We start from the raw sequence: 24768 nt of genomic DNA on the forward strand, positions 1-24768 counted from the left end.
GCTATTATTCTCTTTTGTAAAAAAAATTGGCTTGATTTCCTAGTGTTAATTCTTTTCTTTCGGAAAAATTATTTAAAATAGTCTCTCTCTTTATGATGGCTTCTTGCCCAGTTTTGTTGAATTCAACTTTCCAGGAATATCCATTAACTTAATTAATTTTATAAAAATACCCTCCATATATTACTTAATCTAAAATGTTTTCAATTATAAAATGCACAGTTGTTTTTCCTACCACTAATAAAGATAAAATATGCTGGAAAATATAATCACAAGGAATCATTAATTGAAAGATGCATCCTGATTTCACAGATATTAAAATGTTAAAAATTGTATTGTTTTGAATTTAGAAAGTACTGAAAAGTCACCACCACAGCTATAACATCAATTTCCAATCATGTACTTATACAAAGTTTCAAGATTATTTCTATGGTAATGGCAAAGGAATATTGTGTTGCATATGTAATGTAGGACAATGTTATTGAAATTTTCCAAAAATATTCTTAGAACTTTAGAAGATGCCTCATAGAATAAAATTCCCAGAAGTCAGTATGTTTGTCTGTTTTGCATGTACCCCAAGAACCTAGAAGAAGGCACTCAGTAAGTATTTTCAAATGAATTTCTGAGTGAATTCATGTTTCATTAAAGATGCCATGTCTGTTTTAAGCAAAAGCAAATCAAGAAAATAAGAAGTATTAATCAGTGAGCTCTTTCTGAATGCCAGTTAATGGTTTTCAGGTATCTTGAAAATCATAGCTTCTCAAGCCTTTCTTTTCACTTGTTGCAAATTATTTCCATTGTTTTTTGTATTATAACAATATTTATAATTCAGTGATGTTTCCAACAATAATTTGTGAATTGCCATGAAAAAATTGAATGATATAATTGGTTTTTTGTGGCTATCCACAGTTGCACTATTTCAGAAGGTAAAAGGTAAGAGGAAATCTTAGTAAGTGCCTTGTAATAATACATTTGGTCCACTCAATAAAAAGTAGAGATTAGTGGGCCAAACAAAAAAACAAAAAGTTTAGAAAAAGGACTTAGCTTGTAGGGTCTGAGTTTTATTAACATTCCATCTTTTCCTCCATTTCTAAGACATTTATGTAGCTTTGGTGATGGCTGATTATAGTTATCCACATGTGATGCTATTTAGAGCCGACGTCAGCTCAGATCACAGTCTCACAGTTTGTGAGTTCGAGTCCCATGTTGGGCCCAGTGCTGACAGCTCAGAGCCTGGAGCCTGCTTCCAATTCTGTGTCCCTCTCTCTCTCTCTGCCCCTCCTCTTCTTTCTCAAAAACAAATAAACATTAAAAAAAATAGACTCCTAAATTATCAATCCCACAGGATCTAGAACCCTCCCATGTCAATAGTTGTATTTAATTTAAACCTAACATGAGTTCATTCTGATTCTTAAAGCAGAATACAAGACGGGCTAAGGACATGGCCTCCGGAACTCAGATCTCTGGGCTTGAAACTTATCTCTAACTCTTGTTCGCTATATGGTCATAGAAATTTAGTTAACATTTTTGTGCCCTATTTTCATCCTTCTAATGCCATCAGTATATCTTTTGTGGGGTTTTTATAGGGACTAAATGACATATTAAAGTTTTTAACAGATCCTTTCAAACAGTAGATGCTGATGTTGGTTTTTCCCTATTTCCCCTCTGGATCCATTATGTCCTTCATTGCCCTGCTTTGTGTCCTGGAGGGCAGACCTGCGTGGTCTTCCTTACTTGGGCTCCCTTGCCCTCTGACTCTGGTTACATTCTCAACTGAAGACAATGAAAGGACAGAAAGACAGGAAGAGTGAAATTGAGGTAACCACTTTCCTCAGTTCCTCACTGCCTGATTGTGGTTTGGCTGTGACTTTCTCCATCCTCTTGCTGTGCGGAAGTTCACAGTGACTACTGAACGGTCTCTCGCCCATGGTTCTAGCTATTGGCAAATCTGATAGTATTACTTACTCCTCATGCCCCATCAGGGTAGTCAAGCAAGACTTGCTGTGTATCTAGGTCCTGGTGCTTCGACACCCTTGTTGATTCCTTTAACCCTATTTACATCCATGTTAATAATCCCTTTATTTGACTCTTTTCAATTAACCATTTGTATGTACCATGTATTTGCTCCTGGGATCATAAATGGTATGGTGCTGAATTATTTCATTTAAAATATATATCAGAGCAAACCATAAGAGATTCTTAGATACAGAGAAAAAACTGAGGGTTGATGTAGGTAGGGTAACTGGGTGATGGGTATTGAGGAGGACACTTGTCAAGATGAGCACTGGGTAGTGTATGTATGTGGGTGATCAATCACTGGATTCCACTCCAGAAGCCAAGACTACACAGTATGTTAACTAACTTGCAAATGAGTTTTAAAAAGTATCAGATTATTCCTTTCAAGTCAATGAACTACCATTAATAGTGATAAGAATGGGGGCTTCAAAATTTAGGTAAAGAAAATCAATTTTATTAACCTGTGTGTCATTATAGCATAAACGTCCTCAGCGGTAAAGGAGGTATGTGTCGCACTGGGATTAGATTGCATTTAGGTTGGAATAAAAACTGAAAGACCTTCCCTCAGGGGCTTTGCACAGGGATCCTTCCTCCTTCTTCTCCCTTCTTTAGAATGATGGAAGCAAGTGCATAGAATACAAGGAAGTGGTGTTTATATGGTCAAATCAAGTTTATTACAAAACAAATCAAAGTTTCAGGATTTAGTTAAGATTTCGGAGGTGCTGGGTGGGTTGAGGGGAGAATGATCCTTAGTGTCTATGGCAGAAGCCTGTGAGGCCATGTAAGTTAAGAGCTGCACCTAGAAGAGTGCTTGTAGGAAATAAATAAGAAAGTCATGGCTGGTTTCCATTAAAACAGGAATTACAGGAAGAAACAGTAAGCCTATCAAAGTATTAAGTACAATGGCTGGATCGTGGGAGTGTAACAAGTGTAAGAACATTTTATGTAACTGATAAATACACATTTCCTCACAGAACACCTGGGGAAACACTGCTTCCATATTTCCACTCACTAGTGATGTTTGGGATCTGTGCAGGGCTGAGTTTACAGGGAACGAAGACCATTATGAGTCATGAAGGTGAGGCTGGGGCATGCACCCATTACCACTGTGTAAACCAAATACCCTTTTATGCACAAAACAGCAATCGTTTTGTTCAGCCTGGAAATGAATTTAAAATAATTGGCCATATGAAGGTTTCCCATTTTACTCACTGCCATCTTATTTAGAGTTTTCAATTTTTAACTCGCAAGTGAAGTAAAATTCTATAGACACCTCAGTTCTCACACATATCACAGAAAGAGTAGGGAAGAGAATAATATAATGTTAAGAGGGAAGAAATTAAGAGATCTAGAGTCAGTCAGACTTTTTGTATTTGAATCCTAACTATCTCTGCTGCTTACTATCAGTATATCCTCCACATTTCTTTCCCAACCAACTTCTGGATGTCCCCATTTCCTCCTCCTCTTCCTTGTAATCAGAAAAGTATCTATTTCTTGGAAATACTGGAAGGACTCAATAAGATAATACAGACAAAGAACTTCATAAATACCTGGCATATAGAAAGTACTTAATACTTCTTGGCTGTAGTATTTTTATATGTGCATCTCCCAACAAGATTCTATGTATACCTTGAGGTATGAATACACCTATAAGGTGAATATATATACTTATGTTATAGGTATACTTAGTATTCATTATTTATCCAAGTCTATTGTATACTAAAGTATTAAATATTTGCTTTGTGACTAAATGAAGCTAGCTTGGCCTAGAAATATGAACCTCAAAGACAAAAACAATACATGTATTTTTTTTATTGAAGTTGTCTCCTGAGATTTCATGTTAATAATCAGAGAGAGGACTATTAATAGTTCACCGCACTTTAAACATCTTTTTTTTTTTAATATTAGCACATCAATTCAGATGCATAACCACAGCCTGGGGCATGTACAGAAGCACCTTCACATTCAAGTTGTCAAGAATTCATAATATAATTATTTGCCAAAAGTAAAAATCTTATCAAAACAGTATAGGTACCAAAAATGGGGACAGACTACTCATTTGAATGTAGTCTTATAGGAGCGCCTGAGTGGCTCAGTTGATTAAGCGTCCGGCTTTGGCTCAGGTCATGATCTCACAGTTCATGGGTTCGAGCCCCGTGTTGGGCTCTGTACTGACAGCTCAGAGCCTGGAGCCTGCTTTGGATTCTGTATCTCCCTCTCTCTCTGACCCTCCGCTGCCTGCGCTGTCTCCCTCTCTCAAAATAAATAAAAAACATTAAAAAAAAAGAATGTAGTCTTATAGAGAATATCACAGATCTTTTTATTTTCATTATTTAAAAAATTTTTTTCAATGTTTATTTTGAAAGAGAGAGGGAGAGACAGAGCATGAGCAGGGGAGGGGCAGAGAGAGAGAGAATGAGAGAGAGAGATACAGAATCTGAAGACAGGTACTTGGCTCTGAGCTGTCAGCACAGAACCCAATACGAGGCTCAAACCCACGAACCCTGAGATCATGACCTGAGCCGAAGATGGTCGCTCAACTGACTGAGCCACCCAGGCACCCCGATACAGATCGTTTTTAAACCAGGAAGTTATGTTGAGTCTACTTAACTTTTTTTTTTTTTTTACATTTGTAAAATTTTTATTTGCGATAGAGAGAGGCAGAGGGAAAGAAAGAGATCGTCTTAAGCCGGCTCCACGCTCAGGGTGGAGTTGGATGAGGGACATAATCCCATGACCCTGGGATCATGATCTGAGCTGAAAACAAGAGTTCCAAGGTCAATGATCTACAAGGAACTCACCAAACTTCACACCCACAAAACAAATAACCCAGTGAAGACATGGGCAGAAGACATGAACAGACACTTTTCCAAAGAGGACATCCAGATGGCCTACAGGCACATGAAACGATGCTCAACATCACTCATCATCAGGGAAACACAAATCAAAACCACACTGAGTCTACTTAACTTTAATCAAACAATTTACACGGGGCAGCCATTGCTGCTACAAACTTTGATAGATACTCAGTTGGCATTAATTTATCAAAAAGACTGTGTTTCTTCAATCTACTAATTCTATAACTTATTTAGTCTATAGAAAAACCTTTCTCAAATTTAAAAACACGTAGGCTTTTCTAAAGGAAAATAAAGCTTACAACTGTAGATGTTTTGAAACTTACTATAAAGTAACATAAACCTAAACTCACAGAAATAGCAGAGGAAAATTAGTATCTTTCCGCTCTATACCTATTCAGACAGTATCCATTTTGAGTATATTGCTGGTTAAAAATATTTTTATTAACATGAAATGTTTATGTTTATCAGAAGAGAAAATAATATGCAGAATAATGATAATAGTTACCATTTGATTTTCTGAGTAAATGTAATTATAATAATTTTTTATGTATAATTCATAGAATTTACAGGTAATAATAACAAAATCAGTAGTTGGTAAGCTTCCTAAAGACAGAATCCTGTGTGTCTCTTTCTGAGCTGTCAGCACAGAGCCCGTCACGGGGCTCGAACCCGCAAACTGTGAGATTGTGACCTGAGCCGAAGTTGGGCACTTAAACAACTGAGCCACCCAGGTGTCTCCCCACCTATTTCTTTATTCACCAGTGTCCCCAGTATTCAGCACTAAGCTTGAACAAGGTCAATTCTCAATAAATATTTATTAAACAATTGGATGATTTTTCCTTTGAAGTAGGTTCGTGCTAGAAAAGCATTGTTTTCTACCACTGTTTTAGTTTGGTCAACTCTACCCTTGTTTGGCAAGATTACCCTCGTTTCTGCACACTTACAGGGAGAGAATGTCTGAGGGAGACCTTTACTTTTATCATGTGTAGGAAACTGTAGAAGGATGGAAATTGGGCCTCTTATGTCGGAGAAAGTTACTGACAAAATCACTATAATTAAAAGTAAAACCTGCAAAAATCTGATTCTAATCCATATAAATTGAAGGTTGGAACATCTGACCAGCAAAATATCTTAGAAAGCATAGTCAGGATTTGTTAAATGCTCTTTGAAGACGATGATGTCACTTAAACAGAGCATACAGTAACTTCGAGAAGCCCAAACCGTGAGACTCAGATAAGACTTACCAGAACAGTCACCACACGGAGAACCACTCCACGCATATTATTCTCCAGTTTCTTGTCCGTCAGTGACCCGTTCAGCCCCGTGACAGGATTCCAGCATCCAAGCTGAAAGATGAAATTGCCTGGTCACTTTCCTGACTGAGGGACAATCCAATCACTTATGCAAAGATCTTTAAGCAAACTGTGTGATATCTCTCAGAATAACTGGTATAGGAAGGGTCCTGCAGAGGTTTCTCTTTTTAACAGCAAATGAAGCAATCAGAAATTCCATTTCCTGCCTTTAAATATCATTGTATGACATATGACAGTATGCAATATGCTTTAGGAGACTCAGTGAGGCCATGTGACTTAATAAGGAGTTATAAATACACCAATAATTCAGTCCCAGTAATGCACTAATTGGAAAAATTAATAGTGCATATAATTTTAGTATAAAGGCTGTTCCAATAGATCAGTTATTGCACAAGTTAGATTTTCTTATAATTTCAACGGTTTAATTAGATATTACACTGTTTTATTGGGGAAAAAACTATGAGATTTTTAATACAGTTAGAAGGGTTACTACTTTTATTTGAGGGAAAAAGTCATGTAAATGGCTTTGTTGTTTTCAAATATTCATAGTACATACAACAATATAATTTGTCTTTTTTGTCAGTGCTATCAATTTCCTTGGAATATTTTGGCAGCAGCCTTTCCCTTAAAGTGTTGCAATGATTCACTGCTCTTCACACTCCAAATACTGGTTTAATTTTACATCCTCATGTAGTTCTTATCTCTTGTAATACCCAAGTCTAAGGGCTACCATTTTTAAAATCACTGCCTCTAAATCACAAGACGGTAAAAATTGATGACTCTCAATTCAGATATGAGAGGAAAAAAAGAGATGTTATGACTTGAATTAGCAGATAACTCAATGAGCAAAGCTGCAGAGAATGCTGTAATACACAATTAGGGAAGAAATGTCATGCTATTAATTTTGATACTATATCCATGAACCTTCATTTTTGGGAGCCTATTATTATTTGCATGCTTTAAAAATGTAACAGATTTTTAGTTATATTTGGAGAGTGTTCTAATTGACTGAATGGTTTTTAGGGGCACCTGGTTATTTTTGCGGCTTCCTCCTAAAGGCTGATTTATTTCCTTGTATTGCATTTTGTTTGTGGCTTCCAGAGTTGTCAAGATACTGGCAAGTCTCCTTCACAATAAAAGGTTTAGGTGCTTCCTATTAAAACTCAGGTTTCTCTGTGTGTCCCTCTGAAAACGTTTTAATTAAGAAACCTAAAGTGTGCGTAGATCTAAAGAGAAAGTATGCCACGATATAAACAAAAAGTCAGCTTTTCTTGTGTTAAAGGAATTTGGAAAAGGCTGCTAATTGTAGGGTTCAACGATAAAAGCACATTAAATTCATACAATGATATGTCATTCTTAGTTACCTGAAAAATCTAATTAGAACTTAGATCCAATTAGCAAATCCAAGTGTGTTGAAAGTCTAATTATCAGAGATATTGTAGTCCTCTCGTCAAATTTAAAACCTTGTGAAATTTCTTTTGAGTTTTTGTTCTCTTGTGAGGTCATCCAAAGTCTATGTTCAATTACATTCCTTGATGTGCACTTTTTCTAGTAACTTTTCAAGAAGATTTTATTTTCTTAGATAAATTAATACTGGTAGGAAAATGATTTACAATCTTAAGTAAAGACCTAATACATTATCTGCCTTCTACAATTCTATTACTTAATTCTAAGCTTAATGAATAGTTTTTAAGACATCATCTTGTTCAAGGTAAACATGTCTAAGCTGTCAAAGTAAATATAAGGATTTCTTTTTTGTCTGCCTTGGTAAATCTAGTGTCTGTCTAAATAAATGATCTCTATTAATGCAAACTTGACCAGAGCATTTTGGTATACTGACTGGTCAAAATATTAACCCCTGGCATAACAGCAAAACTTGCTCTGCAGTTTGTTTCAACAATGTTATGGATAAATATTTATAATATATCATCTCCAGCTTCTTCTTAATTATGTCTTCCTTTAAATATAACTGAATATAGTCAAGGGTTTAAAAATTCTAAGGCACTCAAACATTTGGGTTTTTGAAATAGTAATAAGAAAGTATTTGTCTTCAGACCTGGGTAGTAACTTAAACATTATTTAACACATACATGATGTGAACATATATGATGTTTCTTCTCACACACATGTGGCCAAATTCTTTCTTCTTTCACATATATATTACAAGACATCATTGTCTCCTCTGCCTGATGAAGGTGTTTCCCATTACTATGTTCTCTCTCTCTCTTTTCTTGCTATCTGACTCGCATGTCCTTTGATCAAAACAGTTGTAAAGTTGTTCCTTTTCATCATAACAGCAGTATGGATTTCAGGTTTAGTAACATCTTTTACTTAATTCAGTTCTTCCTTTATATGCATAAACTGTAACACTTAATGTTAGCTGACTTAACTATGGACACCAAGAACTAGGAATTTCAGAGATGGAATTTTGAGACAGAGAAAGATAAGAATACATATTATCTGGAAAAATACAAATAAAATATATTTACTTCTCACATATAAAATGGAGCATAACAAAGAAATTATTCAGAAATTAAAATAACACTTATTTCATATAAACTATTTCTTGTACATTTTTCAGACCCTTTCTAAGTGTTAGCCCTGTTACTAAGCTCTTCATAGATGATCTCATTTAGGCCTCAAAATAACGTTATGAAAAAACCTTTATAAGAAGGTAGTGTTTATTGTACAATAAAAGAAAATAAGGCATAGAAACTAAGGGCTCATTTCAGCATAACTACTAAGAGATGAAACTAGTGATTTTATTTATTTTCAATATGTATTTTTAAAGTTTATTTATTTATTTTGAGAGAGAGAGAAAAAGAGAGAGAAAACAAGTAGGGTAGGGGCAGAGAGAGAGAGAGAGAGAGAGAGAGAGAGAGAGAGAGAGAATCCCAAGCAGGCTCTGCACATCAGTGCGTGGAGCCTCATGTGGGACTCAAAGTCACCAACCATGAGATCATGACCTGAGCCAAAATCAAAAGATGCTTTACTGACTGAGCCACTTGGTGCTGCTAAACTAGTGCTTTTAAAGTCCATATTCCAGTCCTTTCCATTGCAATGCTGTTTGATAGCTTATAATTTTTTTCATAAATATGATCTCTGCAGTAGGTATAGAAAATATTATTCCTATTTTACAGTAAAAAAATTAAGGCTCAGAACTCTTAAGTAGATGCTTCAGTATAACAGCTAGTGAATTCACATTTTGTTGTTTTATTCTTTAAAAAAAAACCTTTTAATGTTTATTTTTGAGAGAGAGAAAGAGAGAGACAGAGCATGAGTGGGGAGAGGCAGAGAGAGCAAGACAAGCACAGAATCCAAAGCAGGCTCCAGGCTCTGAGCTGCCAGCACAAAGAAGACATGGGGCATGAACTCCCAAACTGCCAAATCAGAACATGAGCTGAAGTCAGATGTTTAACGACTGAGCCACCCAGGCACCCCATGAATTCATATTTTGGCAATCCAGTTTAAAAGGTAAATCATTATAATTACCGTTTTTATTTTAAGAAATATAACATGTACATAGAGCCTGGTATATGCCAGTCCTCTGAAGTCTTTACTTATATTGATTAATTTACTTCTCAAAGCAACACTATGAGAAAGGTAACATTATCTCCGTTTTGCAGAAGGGAAAACTGAGGATTGAGAGGTTGTGCTCTTTTCTGTGTGTTATCTTTTATCCACTTAAGCCATCAAGAGGCATTGAGTAGAATAACGAAAGTAGTAGACAAATGAAATGGACAAGACAGTCTCAAAAATATTTCTGGAAATCTTTACTTTGTGTCACCAACTTACCAAATATAAGTGTGGGATGCATTTCACTTATTTTAAGGTCTGTTCATGCTTCTCCAACTGTATACTAAAGGTAAACGATGAAAGAAACAGCAACACACACAGAAAATGTTGATAATTCACATCTTTTTGAAGGATTTTTCACGTTTTAACATTGCTTAATTTCTGTTCGTAGCTACTCATCTTCCTGAGGTTCCCTTCAAGCTATTCTGTTTGATTGTAATAGCTCCTTCCAATAATAAGCAATACAAATGAATTAAGTTCACAGATTCAAACTGAATTTGTATCTACAATGGGTCATATTCCTTGCGGCATAGCAAGATTGACTGGCATAGCGTTTGATTACAAAAAAAGAAAGAAAGAAAGAAATAAAAGCATTTCACTTAAGCTCAAGTGTGAGGCTTATTTAAGAACATCTATGGCTTCATTTTTTTGAAATTCTATTAACTTGACTTTTCTGGATATGTGGAGAAGTTGGTTTTGCTTGGTTGTATTTTTGTTTTGTTCCCCCCCAACCAGCTTTTTTTTTTAAGCAATGAGGCCAGAGACTAATAAAGATAATGCACACGAAATCTTATAATACTATCTATTCAGCTGAGCACTTTCTAAGTAAAAAATGATAAAAGTGGCCCCTGCAGCACATAAGATTTACAGAAAGTCGTACTGCTGATAGCAAAACAAGATTCACTATCTCCTGTGGTCTGGCAGTGTAGAGAAAATTTAGAAGGGATTAAAAAAATAAGGGCCAATTCAATTTCCTTTCAATTACAGTATATTGATTTCCTATAGTATTTTCTGGTTATTGCTTAAGACCACTTTAAAACCTTAAAAATGCTTAATGCTTTAATTATTTCCTTCACTGGAGCTTTTGCAATAATAATTTTGTAGCTCTCTGTTAAAATCAATGTAGTATCTTGTGTTCAACAAAATGGTTGCTGTATTTGCATGAGAACAGTAATACGTTTCTAATCTCATGTGTTATGTCATTAGCAAATGACCAAGTTTTTAAGATATTTACTCTTTTTCCTTCAATATTTTCTCCTTTCATTTGCCCATGGGCTTTAGGGGATGACGTTTGATTTCATTTGGCATCACTATTTTTCAGGCAGTGTTATAATGTCAAAAAGAGCTGAACTGTTCAACTTTAATTTTACGCTTACTAGTTATAGGCTTTAATAACAGGAGTCAAGAGAGCTCTTAATTGAATGCCAAATGGAATTCCCTACATTTATTATCTTGTATTCATATGGAACAAACGAAGCCTGGCTATAGTACCAAAGCTCCAGGTGCAGGACACAAAATACCCACTGTACCGCAGGCTGTGTGCTGGCAGCCACTACATGTCCTTTGTTTGCTTTCCCAGCCTTCAACGGGAAAAAAAGGGAAGAGCAAGGCATAAGCAAAGTAGCTGAAAGCTAACCAGTTAGATATGCACAGCGTTTATTTGGTAGATATCACTTCTGTAATGAGATAGAATGTGTAAAAAAAATACATATGGCAGGTTGACTCAGATGCATGTTTTATAGTGTTAAATGGGAATGGTTTTCCCTTGATATGTACAGGGATGTAGTGTGTCAGTAATCCCTCCAATAAGAGTGTGTGTGTGTGTGTGTGTGTGTGTGTGTGTGTGTGTGATATTCTCACCTGTAAAATAGGTTCAATTTGTAGGACTTGTCCCCTAGGGGATGATTATTTCCTCCTAAGATTCTGTTTCTACAGCTTGGTCATTATCATGATGTAGTAGACATTTTTTAAATTATGTGAAATAGCCTTAGCACTTGAGTTTCCTTCAGGAGAAAATGTCTTTGAAAAAAATATCAGAAAAAAAAATGACCTGACTCAACTGCTTACATTTCCCTGTATAGATGCTGAAAACAAAATTTCTATGCTATGTGCAGTAAGATGAACTTAGCTGATTTCCACAAAATAGAAACTTGAGAATATATATACATATATATATAAATGAAAAGAATAGTTCAGAGATGTTTTATGCAGCCATAATAACCACTCTTCAGTTATCAACTGGCATTTAACTGATTTAATAATATTCTACCATTATTATAAATTTTCCCTTCTTTTATAATTTTTCCTGGTGTAAAATTACTATTATACTATGTTTAAAGGCAGTAGATCATAGAGGCTAAGACCAAAAACTCTAGAACCAGACTGCTTAGGTTTAGACACCTACTCTGACACTTGCTGGGCATGTGTTGTTGGGCCTCAGTTTCCTCACCTCTCAAATAGGAATAATAAAAGTAGCTTCTTCATAGGCTTGGTGAGACTATTAACTGATTTAATATACGTTAAATATTTAGGAGCATTCTTGGCACCTGAAGACTATGCAGTATTTATAATTATTATTATTCCTATGTAATCAGCATTCCTCAGCATCATCATTTGGAGTCACTTACTGGTTTCAGTGATGGACCATGCTTCTATAGCTGTGATTCTCAACTCTGGCCGCATATTAGAATAACTTGAAATTGTTTAAAACTTCTGATGTACCAGATCAAACCCAGAACAATTAAGTCCAAATATCCAAGGATGGGATCCAGGTATAAGTATTACTTATTGGCTTTCCAGGCAATTTCAACCTATAGCCAAGATTGAGAAGCATGGCTCTACAGCTTGCCTTACACACCCATGCAGTGTCACAGAATGGCTACTTACCTTTACTGATTGAAGGCATCATTTCACTGGCTTCTCTTGCAGAAGCTAGCTAGGGACACTTTCTCAAATAAACAGGCAATTTTATTTTTCTTGTTCTAAATAAGATAGGAAGCTGTAATATTTGTGAGGCCGGAATAATGCCTACCTTGTCTATTCTTGTACCCATAGCCCTTATCACAGTACTGGTACTTGGTAGGTCCTAATAAATATCTGATAAATGAATGCATTCAATAAAATCTCTGCTGTCGTCTTCCGTCTTCCTCCCTCTTCTCCTCCTTCTCTTTTTCCTCCTTCTTCTTCTCCTTCTCCCTTTCCTCCTCCTAATTCCTCTTCTTCCTCCCCCTCTTCCTCCACCTCTGCCTCCTCCTTCTCCTCCTTCTTATTTGCCTTTCCAGTTTAAACTGAATGAAAAAACAAAACATCCCCTATCTGAGATTGTGTCCTGCTATCATATTGTGCCCTTGCCAATTTTTCTAATTCTTCAGGGATTATTCCTCTCACTCAAATACTCTTCGCTTACCTATTCTTTCTGATCAAAAATTTTTTCTACCCCTGAGGTACCTGAGTGGCTCAGTTGGTTAAGTGTTGACTTTGGCTCAGGCCATGATCTCATGGGTTGTAAGTTCAAGCCCTGCGTTGGACTGTGTGCTCAGAGCCTGGAGCCTGCTTGGGATTCTATATCTCCCCCTCTTTCTGCTTCTCCCCCTCTCACACTCTGTCTTTTGCTTTCTCCCTCAAAAATAAATAAACATGAAACGGATTCTTAAAAATATTTTTTCTAATAATATTTTAGCATTTAGTGATTACAACCTGATAAAAGTTGCTGGATTATCTTCCCTTTCATTCTTTTCTATCTTGAGATGTTTTAAAGGGGGACTCTTCATTTTAAAACTATATTAGAATTCCCTTTCTTTCTATCTTGTCCATTAAATAATTAACCCCTTAAAGACAGGGGCACCATCTTAATTACCTTTGTGTGCCCAGTGCCTATACAATGTGTTTCACAAGTAAAATAATTATGTTTTGAAGTTACAAGGTTAATGTACACTTACAAAGTTGAATGTAAAGCATTTCTGTTGAACTGTGATCTTTCTTCCCAAACAATCTAAAATCTCAAGTCCAGACACCCCTTTATATTCTACTATATCTTTGATGTTTCTACTTAGATATCTCAAAGGCACTTCAAATATCTAAAAGATTAAATTTATAATCTACCCCCTACCATCCCTTCTTCTGACAGAAATTGACAAATCTGTTTTACAACCACACATATCTAATCGATTGCCAATCTGTTAATTTCACCCCTAAAAACAAACTCTCAAATCCATACAACTCCATCTTCTTTCCATAATTCTAGTCCAGACTAACTTCATTGCTTCTTTTTTACAGTCTTCACTCTACATTACAACATAAATATAAATTTAGATATGATGCCTTCTGCTTAAAATCTTTCCAAAGTCTTCCACTGTTATCAAGAGGAAGACCAAACTTCTTATGTGGCCAGCCAAGACCACATTTTACATTCACAATCTCATGCCACATCACATTGTCTCTGTTTTTGAACTCCAACGATACTAGTCTTCCTTCAGTTTCTTGAGTTAGACGTAATCCTTCTGCCTTAAGAATTTAAACATTGTTTCTGAAACATTGATGTATATCAAAACTACTTGGGAGTTAAAAAATAATAAATAAAACAAAAACAATGCCAAAGGTAATGCCATGCTAATTAAATCAGAATTTCTTGGCATAAGATACAGGCATTGGTATTTTTTTAGTTTCCAAGATGATTTTAAAGTAGAGCCAAATTTGAGAACCAATGGTTTTGAATATGCAGTTTTCCTTGATTGGAGAATCCTAGATACGTGCCATTCTTCAATGAATTACTGAATTCGCTCTTACTCATCTTTTGTATCTCTGTGTAAACATCGATATAGGTTAGTGTAGATCTTCCCTGACTACCTATCCCCACCCCTTAGGTTAGCTCATGTCCCTCCAGGATAATATTATGTTTCTCTCTTTTATAGATTAACATTTATTGTACCAATTATCTGTGTTTCCATGAAATCAGGAAAAATCCCTGGTTTTGTCTCCCTACCACTTTCTTAAATACAGATTTCCTCACCCAAAGTAGGACTTCCATTTTTACCGAATAATAAACAAATTTGGAGGATTTTTAAAGAGGGAACTTAATGCATCATGTAGTGATTGTTGATCGTTTCTTAAACAGTGCCTTAAATGAGGATCTCAATATATAGCCACCATGCTATATATTGAGCTACTGAATTTTGTTTGTTTGTTTTTGGAAGTGTAGATTTGCAAATCTCATTCTTCCTGGGTGCAGAGAGGATAAGTTCTACATAATAAAGATCAAGAAATGCTTTTCAAAAGCCTTTAATATGAGGAATGATGGCATCACCTAACCTGCAGAGAATAAAATAAGTTGTCATATTAGTCCTACCATTTGAACAATTACATAACAACAACACCAGCAATAATAAGAGTAAAACATAACCCATGATGAGTGCTTCTTATAATTCCAAGACTCATTTTAAGACATGAAAAGGAGAACCACAAAATATCCATGAACTATAAAGTGTTGAAACTTAAGGGGATAAAACATTACCTAGCCAGGAGGGAAAGCCCTCTCAAGAATGCAAAATCTTCTTGAAGAGTACAGCTCCTGGCCAAAAACCTATGAGTGATTTTTTAGGCCTGACTATAGGCAATTAAGATGGCTTTGCTTGATAGACCTATTGAAGGGAGTTGCAATCAAGAACTGAGGTCCACCTGGCTGGCAGTTTTAGGCAGTGTCTGCCTCCTTGGCCCAGGAACCTCCATTCAGAGGCCTTTATCTGGGCCTTGCCCTGAGGCTGGAGTCTCTGCTGAGAAGATCCTGGTTTAGGGAGGGGGTAGCCCTGAAGATATTTGCTGGGAGCCGCGTCGGCCTTGCTGGACGACACAGTCACAGCAAGGAAATGGCAGACGACTGCTCAGCTCCTGCCATGAAGTGAACCTGGTATCTCCTTCTACTATTGGCTCATATTGGGAATGGGACTGCTGTTAGTGATTAGGCCTCACAATGTTCCAAATCAGACCGATACTCCCCACACAGATACCTCATGGGAAGAAGCATATTCCCACCTCTACAAAGAATTTAGACAAAGCACTGCAGATGTTTGTCGAAAGGCTCTTCTAATGAGCCTCACAAACCTAAGACATAGATTATAAAGGGGGTTAAATAACACAAGAGTTACTATTAACTCTGGCCCACTGAGAAAAAGAGCCTAACTTAGAGATAAGAAACAAACAAGAACCAGACATAAGTGACTACACAAACCTTTGGTAATTGGTGCCACAAAATACCTTCCCTTACACTGATATTCATTATGAGGATGGGTAAAAATAGTTAAAACTTAAACTCATACACAAAGGCCAGCACATCTAGGGCCCCTATGGTGCTTACACCTTCAACATCAAATAACAAGGTTTACCCAAGCAGCTTACTAACCAGCACAGATACATTCTTCCTTTTGTGAGCCAGACAGAATGACTCCTAGTCTAGCCAATGCCTAAATCTTAGTGTTACTGATATAAACAAACGTATTTGCTATGCTGCTATCTTCTTAGTTGTAAGATTTACTACTGGTTTCACTAAGAATATCTTGTTACCCTATTTGTAAAAATTAACTACCTCCTACAAAAATACCTCTGTAAAGCCTGTTTCTGTACGCTTTTTAAAACATTTTATCACTGAGAATTATTTATAGTAAAAATTCCACCTTTTTGATGTCATGTTTACACTTCATTTATAAAAAAGAGATGCCTGCCAGAAGGGCAGAGATGCCTGCCTGGTGAGCAGAAAGAAAGCTGAGGCTCTCTCACTCTCTCTTTTGCCAACACCGTCCATCCTTTCAGGGAGCCCTGGACCTGCTGGAGCCAGACTGTGGCAGATATTCTCCTATATTCTGACTTAATATCCAATAATTTTCCATTCCTAGCCCTTCCTTTCTTCCTTTCCTTCCTTCTCACCCCTGCACCAGACCTTAAGACTGCAGGAACCTCAGGGTTCCCTCCAGCAGTGAGACAATCCCCCCTGCAATGTCCCCCCACCACGTGTGCTGATACATCTGATTCTCTCCTGGTGTCATTCTGTATGAAAACAGAGGACACTGGGGGAGTTGGGACCTTCTTTCCAGACTTGCTTTTCCTATGGCAGTAAGTGTATAAAGGCTAAATTGACTTTCATTTTGGCTTGTTGTTTCAATTAACTACTCCCATACCTGGCAGCTCAGCTTTCCCCAGCTCAGCCCTTGACATTTACTTTTGTAATGACAGTTCACATTTATTGAAGACTTCCTATGAGGCAGGCATTGTACCAAAGCCCTGGGTATTATTTGATTTACTTTTTTGCTATAATCCTATTAAGTGGATACTATTAATGACCCTAATTTTAACAGATGAGGAAATTGAGGATTAGAAAAATTATTGATCTGTTCCAAATTACTTGGCTTGAAAATGGAATCATCATGATTTGAACCCAGGCAGTTTAGCACCAGAAATCACTAAGGGATTCTGACCTCGATAAGATTTGTTTTCAGAGAAGAATAAAGCAAGGGGCACATAGACAGTCCTAATGGTGTTTGAATGCTCATTTCCAAAGTGTAGCTCCATTTGTGCTTTGGGTTCTTGAAAAAGTAAAATTTATTTGCATAACCCCCCCTTTTTTCTGCTTCAATGATTAAGGTGGGTTTCTGTCATGTGGGACCAAAAGATTTATTGTTAATTACATGAAAGTTGTATTAGGTTTTGTAAATGCATTCTATAACTATATCAATGTAGGTAGGAAAAGAAAGATATTTTTGAAGGAGTGGGAAAAAGTAAAGAACATTGTCCTGGGTGCTTGAAGGCCTAGTTTTTATTTCAAGTAAGGGATTAATGCAAATAAATTCTAAACTCTTTTCTCACAATTCACAGCTTATTAGTGATTAGGTCTATCTGTGGCTAGTTTCTTATAATATGAGCAAAGTTACCTCAAATATATATAAAGCCAACAAGGATTATTGGAAACATTTATATTGTTCTACTAAACTGTAAGTTCCACAAAGGCAGTGATTTTTGTCTGTTTTATATACTGGTGGAAACCCAGCACCTATATAGGTCATAAATAATAAATATTTGTTGAGTGGATGAATGGGTCTTATTTTTCTCAAAGAGTAAATTAAATCTCACTTGCCTAGAGGCCTTGGTGGCATATGGGTTTTATCTCGAAGTAAGAAATAGATCAGCAAATTCTCATAAAATCCTATGTAGCTTTGTGATTCTACAATTGTTCCAGGAATGAGTGGGTTCATACCAAGAGTCATTCCTGTGATGAACGAAAGAGGATTACTCATTCAAATTTTCCAAATAACTTTTACCAGGAGCAGTACAATCGGCCATTGTAATCAGGTGACCTAATCCTAACACTGACATGCCACTACTGTCTAGATCACTGGGTGATCCTTCCTTTCTGGCTTCCACTTCGTTAGATGCCTGTGTTTATGCTCACAATGAGAATGGAGTGCTGGCATTTCATGGATAACTTTGAATCGTCAAATGACTGACTATGCCTCTGAGCATTTCTACCAGCTTTGAAAATAATTTTTATTTCACTGCAAGATACTGCAAACATTTATGCCATTGAGACTCCCATAAATCAGGCATGTTTAGAAATGCTGGCACACTTCAAACAAAGAGGTCTTTGTGGATTTACATGTTTTTCTAATTACTTGGAAAATTAATGACCCTAACTACTTTCCCCATATATATTTCCACTGGCAATTATTAACTATAATCATACACACACATGATAAGCATGAAAAAGGGCAGGAGTATTTGGAAGAGGTTAGGACTAACTGATCACAGTAACCTTCAAGAGATTTAGCAAAAAATAATCTAGTGGACATTGATGCAATAGTGTGAATAGTGTAAATACATTATTTTCCCTTCACTCAATATGTATAATCAAGAAGACATTTGTTAAATACTTGCTGTGCTAGTGTTATGGGATGCAAGGATGTATAGAACATCTTATACTTCCAAGGATTTATCTTTTTGAAATGACAAAGCAGAAAAACTTTAAAAAGAAAAAAGATACAACAAATTCCACTAGGCAGCATATTACTAATTCCTAAAAGATTGGCATAAATAATAAGTATTCAATATTTAAAGAAGGGAGATACCATGAGAAAGGATCAAATCTCATCCAAGAACATGATTAGAAAAAGCAGACCATTGTGTATCAGTCTGCCTACAAGATGGCGACAGATCATTCTTCTGTGCATGCCCACTAATCTTTCATCCAGAGGTAGAGTCCACTCCCCGCTCTCGTTGAATCTGAGTTAGCTCTGGGACTTGCTTCTACCAACAGAATTAGGCAGAGGGGATGATATATGAGTTCTAGGCCTGAGTCTTAAGACATCTTGTAGCTTTTGTTTTCTCATTTTTGGAAGCCAACAATCAAGTAAAAAAAAAGGTGAGGCCAGAAAACTGAATAATGAGAGTACTATGTGAAAATAAAAAGGGGTTACATGAAAGAAATCCATAGGACCTCAGCCAACAGCCAGCACCAATGCCCCAGACCCGTGTGTGGTACCATCTTGAGTCCTCTGATTCCCGCTGGGCCATCCCAGGCAATACCATGTGGAGCAGAGGTGGCCTATCCCCACTGAGCCCCGCCTAAACAGAAGTCCTGGTAAACCCTTAAAAATAAACGTTTTTGTTTTAAGTCAGTAAATTTTAAGGTGCAGTAACAAATAATTGAAACACATGGCTTATGGACAGTTAATGATCACTGCTGCTTCTGAAACTGAACGGACACCCAAGGCTTTTAGAAGGTAGCAGGAAGTTGTACTTATACAAAGGATAGTCTTTCATTTCCCCAATACTTTCCTTTTTATCTTAAACTTTTTTTTTTTAAGGTTTCTCTAGTGTGATTCAGATAGGCATTTCTGTATGCACTTTTGTCTTAGTGGTACCTGATTGAAACACTTTAAAATTATCTCTATTTTGGAAAATATGGCCAAATAGATTTTGCATTGTTTTCTATGGTTGCTATAACAATCACAATCTCAGCATATTAGAACAATAGAAATTTGTTTTCTCACAGTTCCAGAAAACAGACTTGAAATCAAAGCTTGGTACAGTCATGCAGTCTTGAAAAGTTCTAGGGCAGAATCTTTTCTAGATTCTTCCAGCTTCTTGTGGCTACAGGAATTCCTTGGCTTGTGGTTCTTTAACTCTAAGCTCTGCCTCTATCTTCCCATAGCCATCTCCCCTTCTCTTTATCAAATCTTTCTACCTTCCTCTCATAAGAATATTTATCATTGGGTTTATGGCCAACGTGGCTAATCCGTGATTACTTCATCTCAAAATCTTTATCTAAGTTATATCTGCAAAGAACTTTATTTCCAAATAAGGTCACATTCACAGATTCCAGGGTTCATTTTTTGTTTTGTTTTGTTTTGGTGGGGGAAAGAAGAATTCAATTCACTACAGATCACAGTTCACTAATTCTCATTTTAGTATCAAACTTTTAATCAAGGCTTTCAGTTAAAACAGTATCTTTGGGGAGAAGAAGTAGGTTTATGAGTTCCATATCCACCAGAAACAATTTATTTTTCTGTATACATTGATTGACTTAAGTTTCCTCAAATTAGAATTGAAGAAGCATTTGCCAAACAGTGATGAGTCTGCTCTTGCTATAGTGTTCAGTTTAATCTTCTGCAGTAGTTATTATCTGGGGCATTATTCTAGGTTTGCCTCACTTACTTCCCTACTTCCCTCAGTAGAATTCTGAGCTCCTTCATGGCTGAAATCATCTTTTTATTCATTAGAATACCTCTAGCACTTTTGCATCCTAGCATATAGTAGATAAGCAATAAATGGTTTTGACCTAAAATATCTTTTTTTTTTAAATTCTCAATACATTGTCCTTGGTTTAATGGATGTATGAGTGAGCTTATATTATCCTTTAGACATATCTGTATGTACTTCAAATATACCTTTTTATATACTATGGAGAAAAATAGCAAGTAAACTCCAATCTATGCATGGTTTTCTAAATCCGGCTGTCGAAATTGAAGCTATGTGTGACTACTTATAGTCAGACATAGATCAGAATGAGTTAAAATGCACCCACTTCAAATATTTTCAAATAATTCTCAAATATGATCTGAATTTTTATCAGTATTTTAGTTTAGTCAATATTTTTGTTGGTCCTTAATTTAATTATTTTATATTTAAATAGATACTTTGTCTTATTTATAATTTCAGGTAAAAAGGATATTTAATGAAAGTTGGTCATTTGTTGTATATAACAAAATCTTACTATGGACACATAATATCTTCTACAGTTGTGCTTATCACATTTGACTTCCTGAAGATATCTTTCCTTAATGTACAGAATCAATGACCAGGTATCATTCTTGTCTTGCCAATAATAATCCAGATCACTGGTAACTGAACATGAAATTATTAATTAATCTTGGCCTTCCATATATAGTAGGAATTATTCAATAGGTATCAGAGGAAGTCTCTTAAAGGGATATTATGTCCAACGGAAGATATAATTTTCACCCAGAAATTTACTCAAGAAGTTATCCTCCCAGAAAACAAAAACAAAAACAAAAACAAAAACAAATGGTAGCCTTTCTCCAAAGTCACAGCAGAATAGAACACCAGATGTACAAAGACTTCAAGCCAAAGCATAAAGAAATAAATTCAAAATAGACACTTGAGCAGTATCAGAAAATATAAAATAAAAATTTAGAATACAGACAAAATTTGAGACCGTTCTCTTAGCTATACCTTTCTGAGAAGCATCTCCAGTTCTTTAATAAAAATCCATTTAAAAATAAATCCCATAATCCCATAATATAATATTGTTTATGAATTTTGTAAGTCATATAGTAAAATAAATGGTAAATTAGATGGGATTTTATTATAATCATGGCTTAACAAATCAGTGATTCTCTTTCCTAAATTAATAATAATATCCAGTTATAACTTACAACAATTATGAATCCTTAGTGGAGAAATAGATAAGAACCTTCCCTTACATAATACAGCTTTAACAAGGTTTATTTCTCAAGAATATTAACTCAGTCATTTTACTAGGCCTTTCTGTATAATCCTCTGCTAACAATGGAGATGTCAGGTGCTTTTTTTAAAAATATGAATCCATTTAAAAAATTTATTAAAATCTAAATTCAATTTCAAGAAGAATTACTTGGTTATAGTAAAAATTACTCTATGTATTTAAGCAAATCAGATTATTTTCAAACTACAAAAACACATTCAGTTTTAAAATTTTGTTCAAGATATGAATTTTTTAAGAAAAAATATTTATAGCAGTCATTCTATCTACCACTATGGAGGGCTTACCATGCTATTTACATTTATTATTTTATTTAATCTTGATCACAGGCCCTTTGACTTACAAACTATTAAGTTAAATCTTATAAAATTACTGAAATTTACATTTTATGACCTGAAAATTGAAATTATCTGTTTATAATATGTAATGGAAATATAGGTATGGTATAGTTTTGTGTTAGATTCTATTCTTTTTCATTTAATACAAGAAATCAGAAGATAATCCTTTTTTTCAGAATGCTTTTTAAAAGCAAGGTTATTATAAAAAGTAAAATAGAAATGTGGGTTTTGAGCTTTGTTTCTGGCAAAGGTGTTTTCCAATCCAGAGGGGAAAAAAATCCTGAAACACTTTAAACATCATCTCAATTCTCAAAAGTGTTATTCCAATATTTTATGCAGTCTAACTAACAGGTGGATTGAACATATTCTGAAATATATTTGGGACAGGAGGGCATAAGGTGACAAACACTATTTTGTGAAGCCTAAATTTATTGAACTGAACACTCTCAGAGAAACACCTGGACAGGTTAGCACGGGTGACTAGACTATTGTGCTAATGAGAGTGCATCAAAGCTTAATACTCATATAAAGTAGAAAAGTAAGTTTGGAGAGTGGAAACAGTTTCCTTCTACCAGAACTTGCTCTGCTAACCTCAGTCAGCACTCCAATGCACATAATTAACCTCACAAGGAAAACTCCAGAGATATAAATTGACTCATCAGAACTCAACATTACTATGGGAAAACAACTAAAATATGTACCACTACCAAACTCATAAGCATTTATGAAATTCAAAATACCAATATAAGCCTTTTAAACTTTTATTATGGAAAATTGCAAATATATGTAAGGAGAATTGAATCATGAACCGAAGTACTCATCATCCTGCTTAAGCAATTATCAACTCATTTTCAATCTTGTTTATTCATACCCTGTACTCTTTTTGCCACCATCCCTGTCAGATTTATTTTGAAATATATGCCAGATACTATACAATTTTATTTTTAACTATTTTCTATATGTCTCTTAAAATCATGAGGTCTTTTAAAATACAATGATGATAACATTACTGTGTTCCTCAAAATATGTAATTTCTCAATATGACCAAATGTAATCAGTATTCACATTGCCTTTGTTTAGTCAAAGTAGGATCCATATTATATAATAACTAACATGTCTCTTGAGTCTTTTACTTATGAGTTCTCCATCTATATTGCTTTGTTTTTTCAATTTATGTGTCAAAAAGTTAGTTATGTTTTCTGTAGTTTCCCAACATCTAGATTATGCTGACTGAAGCCTTCTCTGTCACTTAACATGTCCCTTTGTCTGTTGTATTCTCTGCAAATTGGTAAATCTAGAAGATTGATATAATTCAGTGTAATGTTTGGCAAGAATTTGGTATTTTGTACTTTGAACAGAAGGCATGGGCACTTGGGTGGCTCAGTCAGTTAAGCATCTGACTCTTGGTTTCAGCTCAGGTCATGATCTCATAGCTTTGTGTGTTCAAGCCCTGCATCTGGCAGCAGAGAGTCTGCTTAGGATTCTACTTCTAACTCTCTCGCAGCCCCTTCCCCACTCATGCTGTCTCCTTCTCTCTCAAAATAAGTAAATAAACTTAAAAATTTTTAAATAGAGGGCACATAGTGTCTGTCTCCTCCTCTCTTAGTAATATAATCAGTCATCAATGTTCATTTGTTACTTTCATTCGTGTTATGGACTGTGTTCCCTTAACATTCATATGTTGAAGCCCTAACCCCCAGTACTTCAGATTGTGACTATATTTGAAGGTAAGGTCTTTAAAAGAGGTAATTAAAGTTAAATGAGGTCACATAAATTACCCCTAATCCAATCAGATCAGTGTAATAATAGGAAGAAGGAAATTAGGACATACAGGGAGAGACCAGAGATTTGAATGCATGGAGGAAAGACCGACCACGTGAGGACACGGCAAGAGGCTGGCCACCTGCAGGGAGAGAGGCCTCAGAAGAAACCTGCTGACAGCTTGACTTTGTACCCCCAGGTGTTAGAACTGTGGGTAAAATGAATTTTGATTGTTTAAGCCACCCAGTGTGTGGCACTTTGCTATGGAAGCCGTAGCAGACTAATATAATTAGTGATAGCAGAATGCCAACATTTTATCATTTCTTCTTCATGATGAGGGATACTTAAACAAAGGAAAAGCTTTTTCTTTTTTATTAATTATTTGGTTACCCTGTGGTGGAGTTTATCTTTACAAAAAAGTCAGTGGGTTCATCAGCATCCTCTAAAGAAGGTTATATACCTCATGACTGAAGTATATTTGATGGCAAAATAGAAAGTGCACTGGCTTCCTCTCTTAAAACCCTGGCAAAATTACAGAGTGGAACATAAATTCCAGAAACTTATACAACGTCACTGTGGGAAACTCTGGGAAGGGGGAGGGTAGACTGAAGTGGTGCGTTTGGAGTATAAGCAGTTGCAGGTTGGGAAAAGGGCTGAACACAGCAATGAATGGATAGATTCGAGCATTTCAAATCAGCTCTTGTCTCTTCCATGTGTTGACTTGCACTATCGTTGCCTGAACCTTGGCTGCTGAAATCTGATGTAGTTATCCATAGCTTTGATTAATTTATTGGGGTCGAGCAGTGTAAAGAACAGCAGAATAGGACACAAGTTCTGCTGGGATATGGAATTGCAAAAAAGCAGATACAGGTTGACCAGCTTTATGT

The 24768-nt window shown here is 35.8% G+C and overlaps 1 protein-coding gene across 1 annotated transcript in view; it reads right to left on the reverse strand.

Moving 5' to 3' along the window:
* GRID2 (glutamate ionotropic receptor delta type subunit 2) overlaps positions 1-24768 on the reverse strand; it is a 1401829-nt gene that overhangs the window by 356825 nt on the left and 1020236 nt on the right. Inside the window, exon 9 of the mRNA XM_029943131.1 lies at positions 6116-6217. Within this exon, the coding sequence (XP_029798991.1) occupies positions 6116-6217 (102 nt within the window). The remainder of the gene's footprint in view (positions 1-6115; positions 6218-24768) is intronic.

This window comes from Suricata suricatta, chromosome 1 (assembly GCF_006229205.1).
Source record: "Suricata suricatta isolate VVHF042 chromosome 1, meerkat_22Aug2017_6uvM2_HiC, whole genome shotgun sequence".
Lineage (NCBI taxonomy): Eukaryota > Metazoa > Chordata > Mammalia > Carnivora > Herpestidae > Suricata > Suricata suricatta.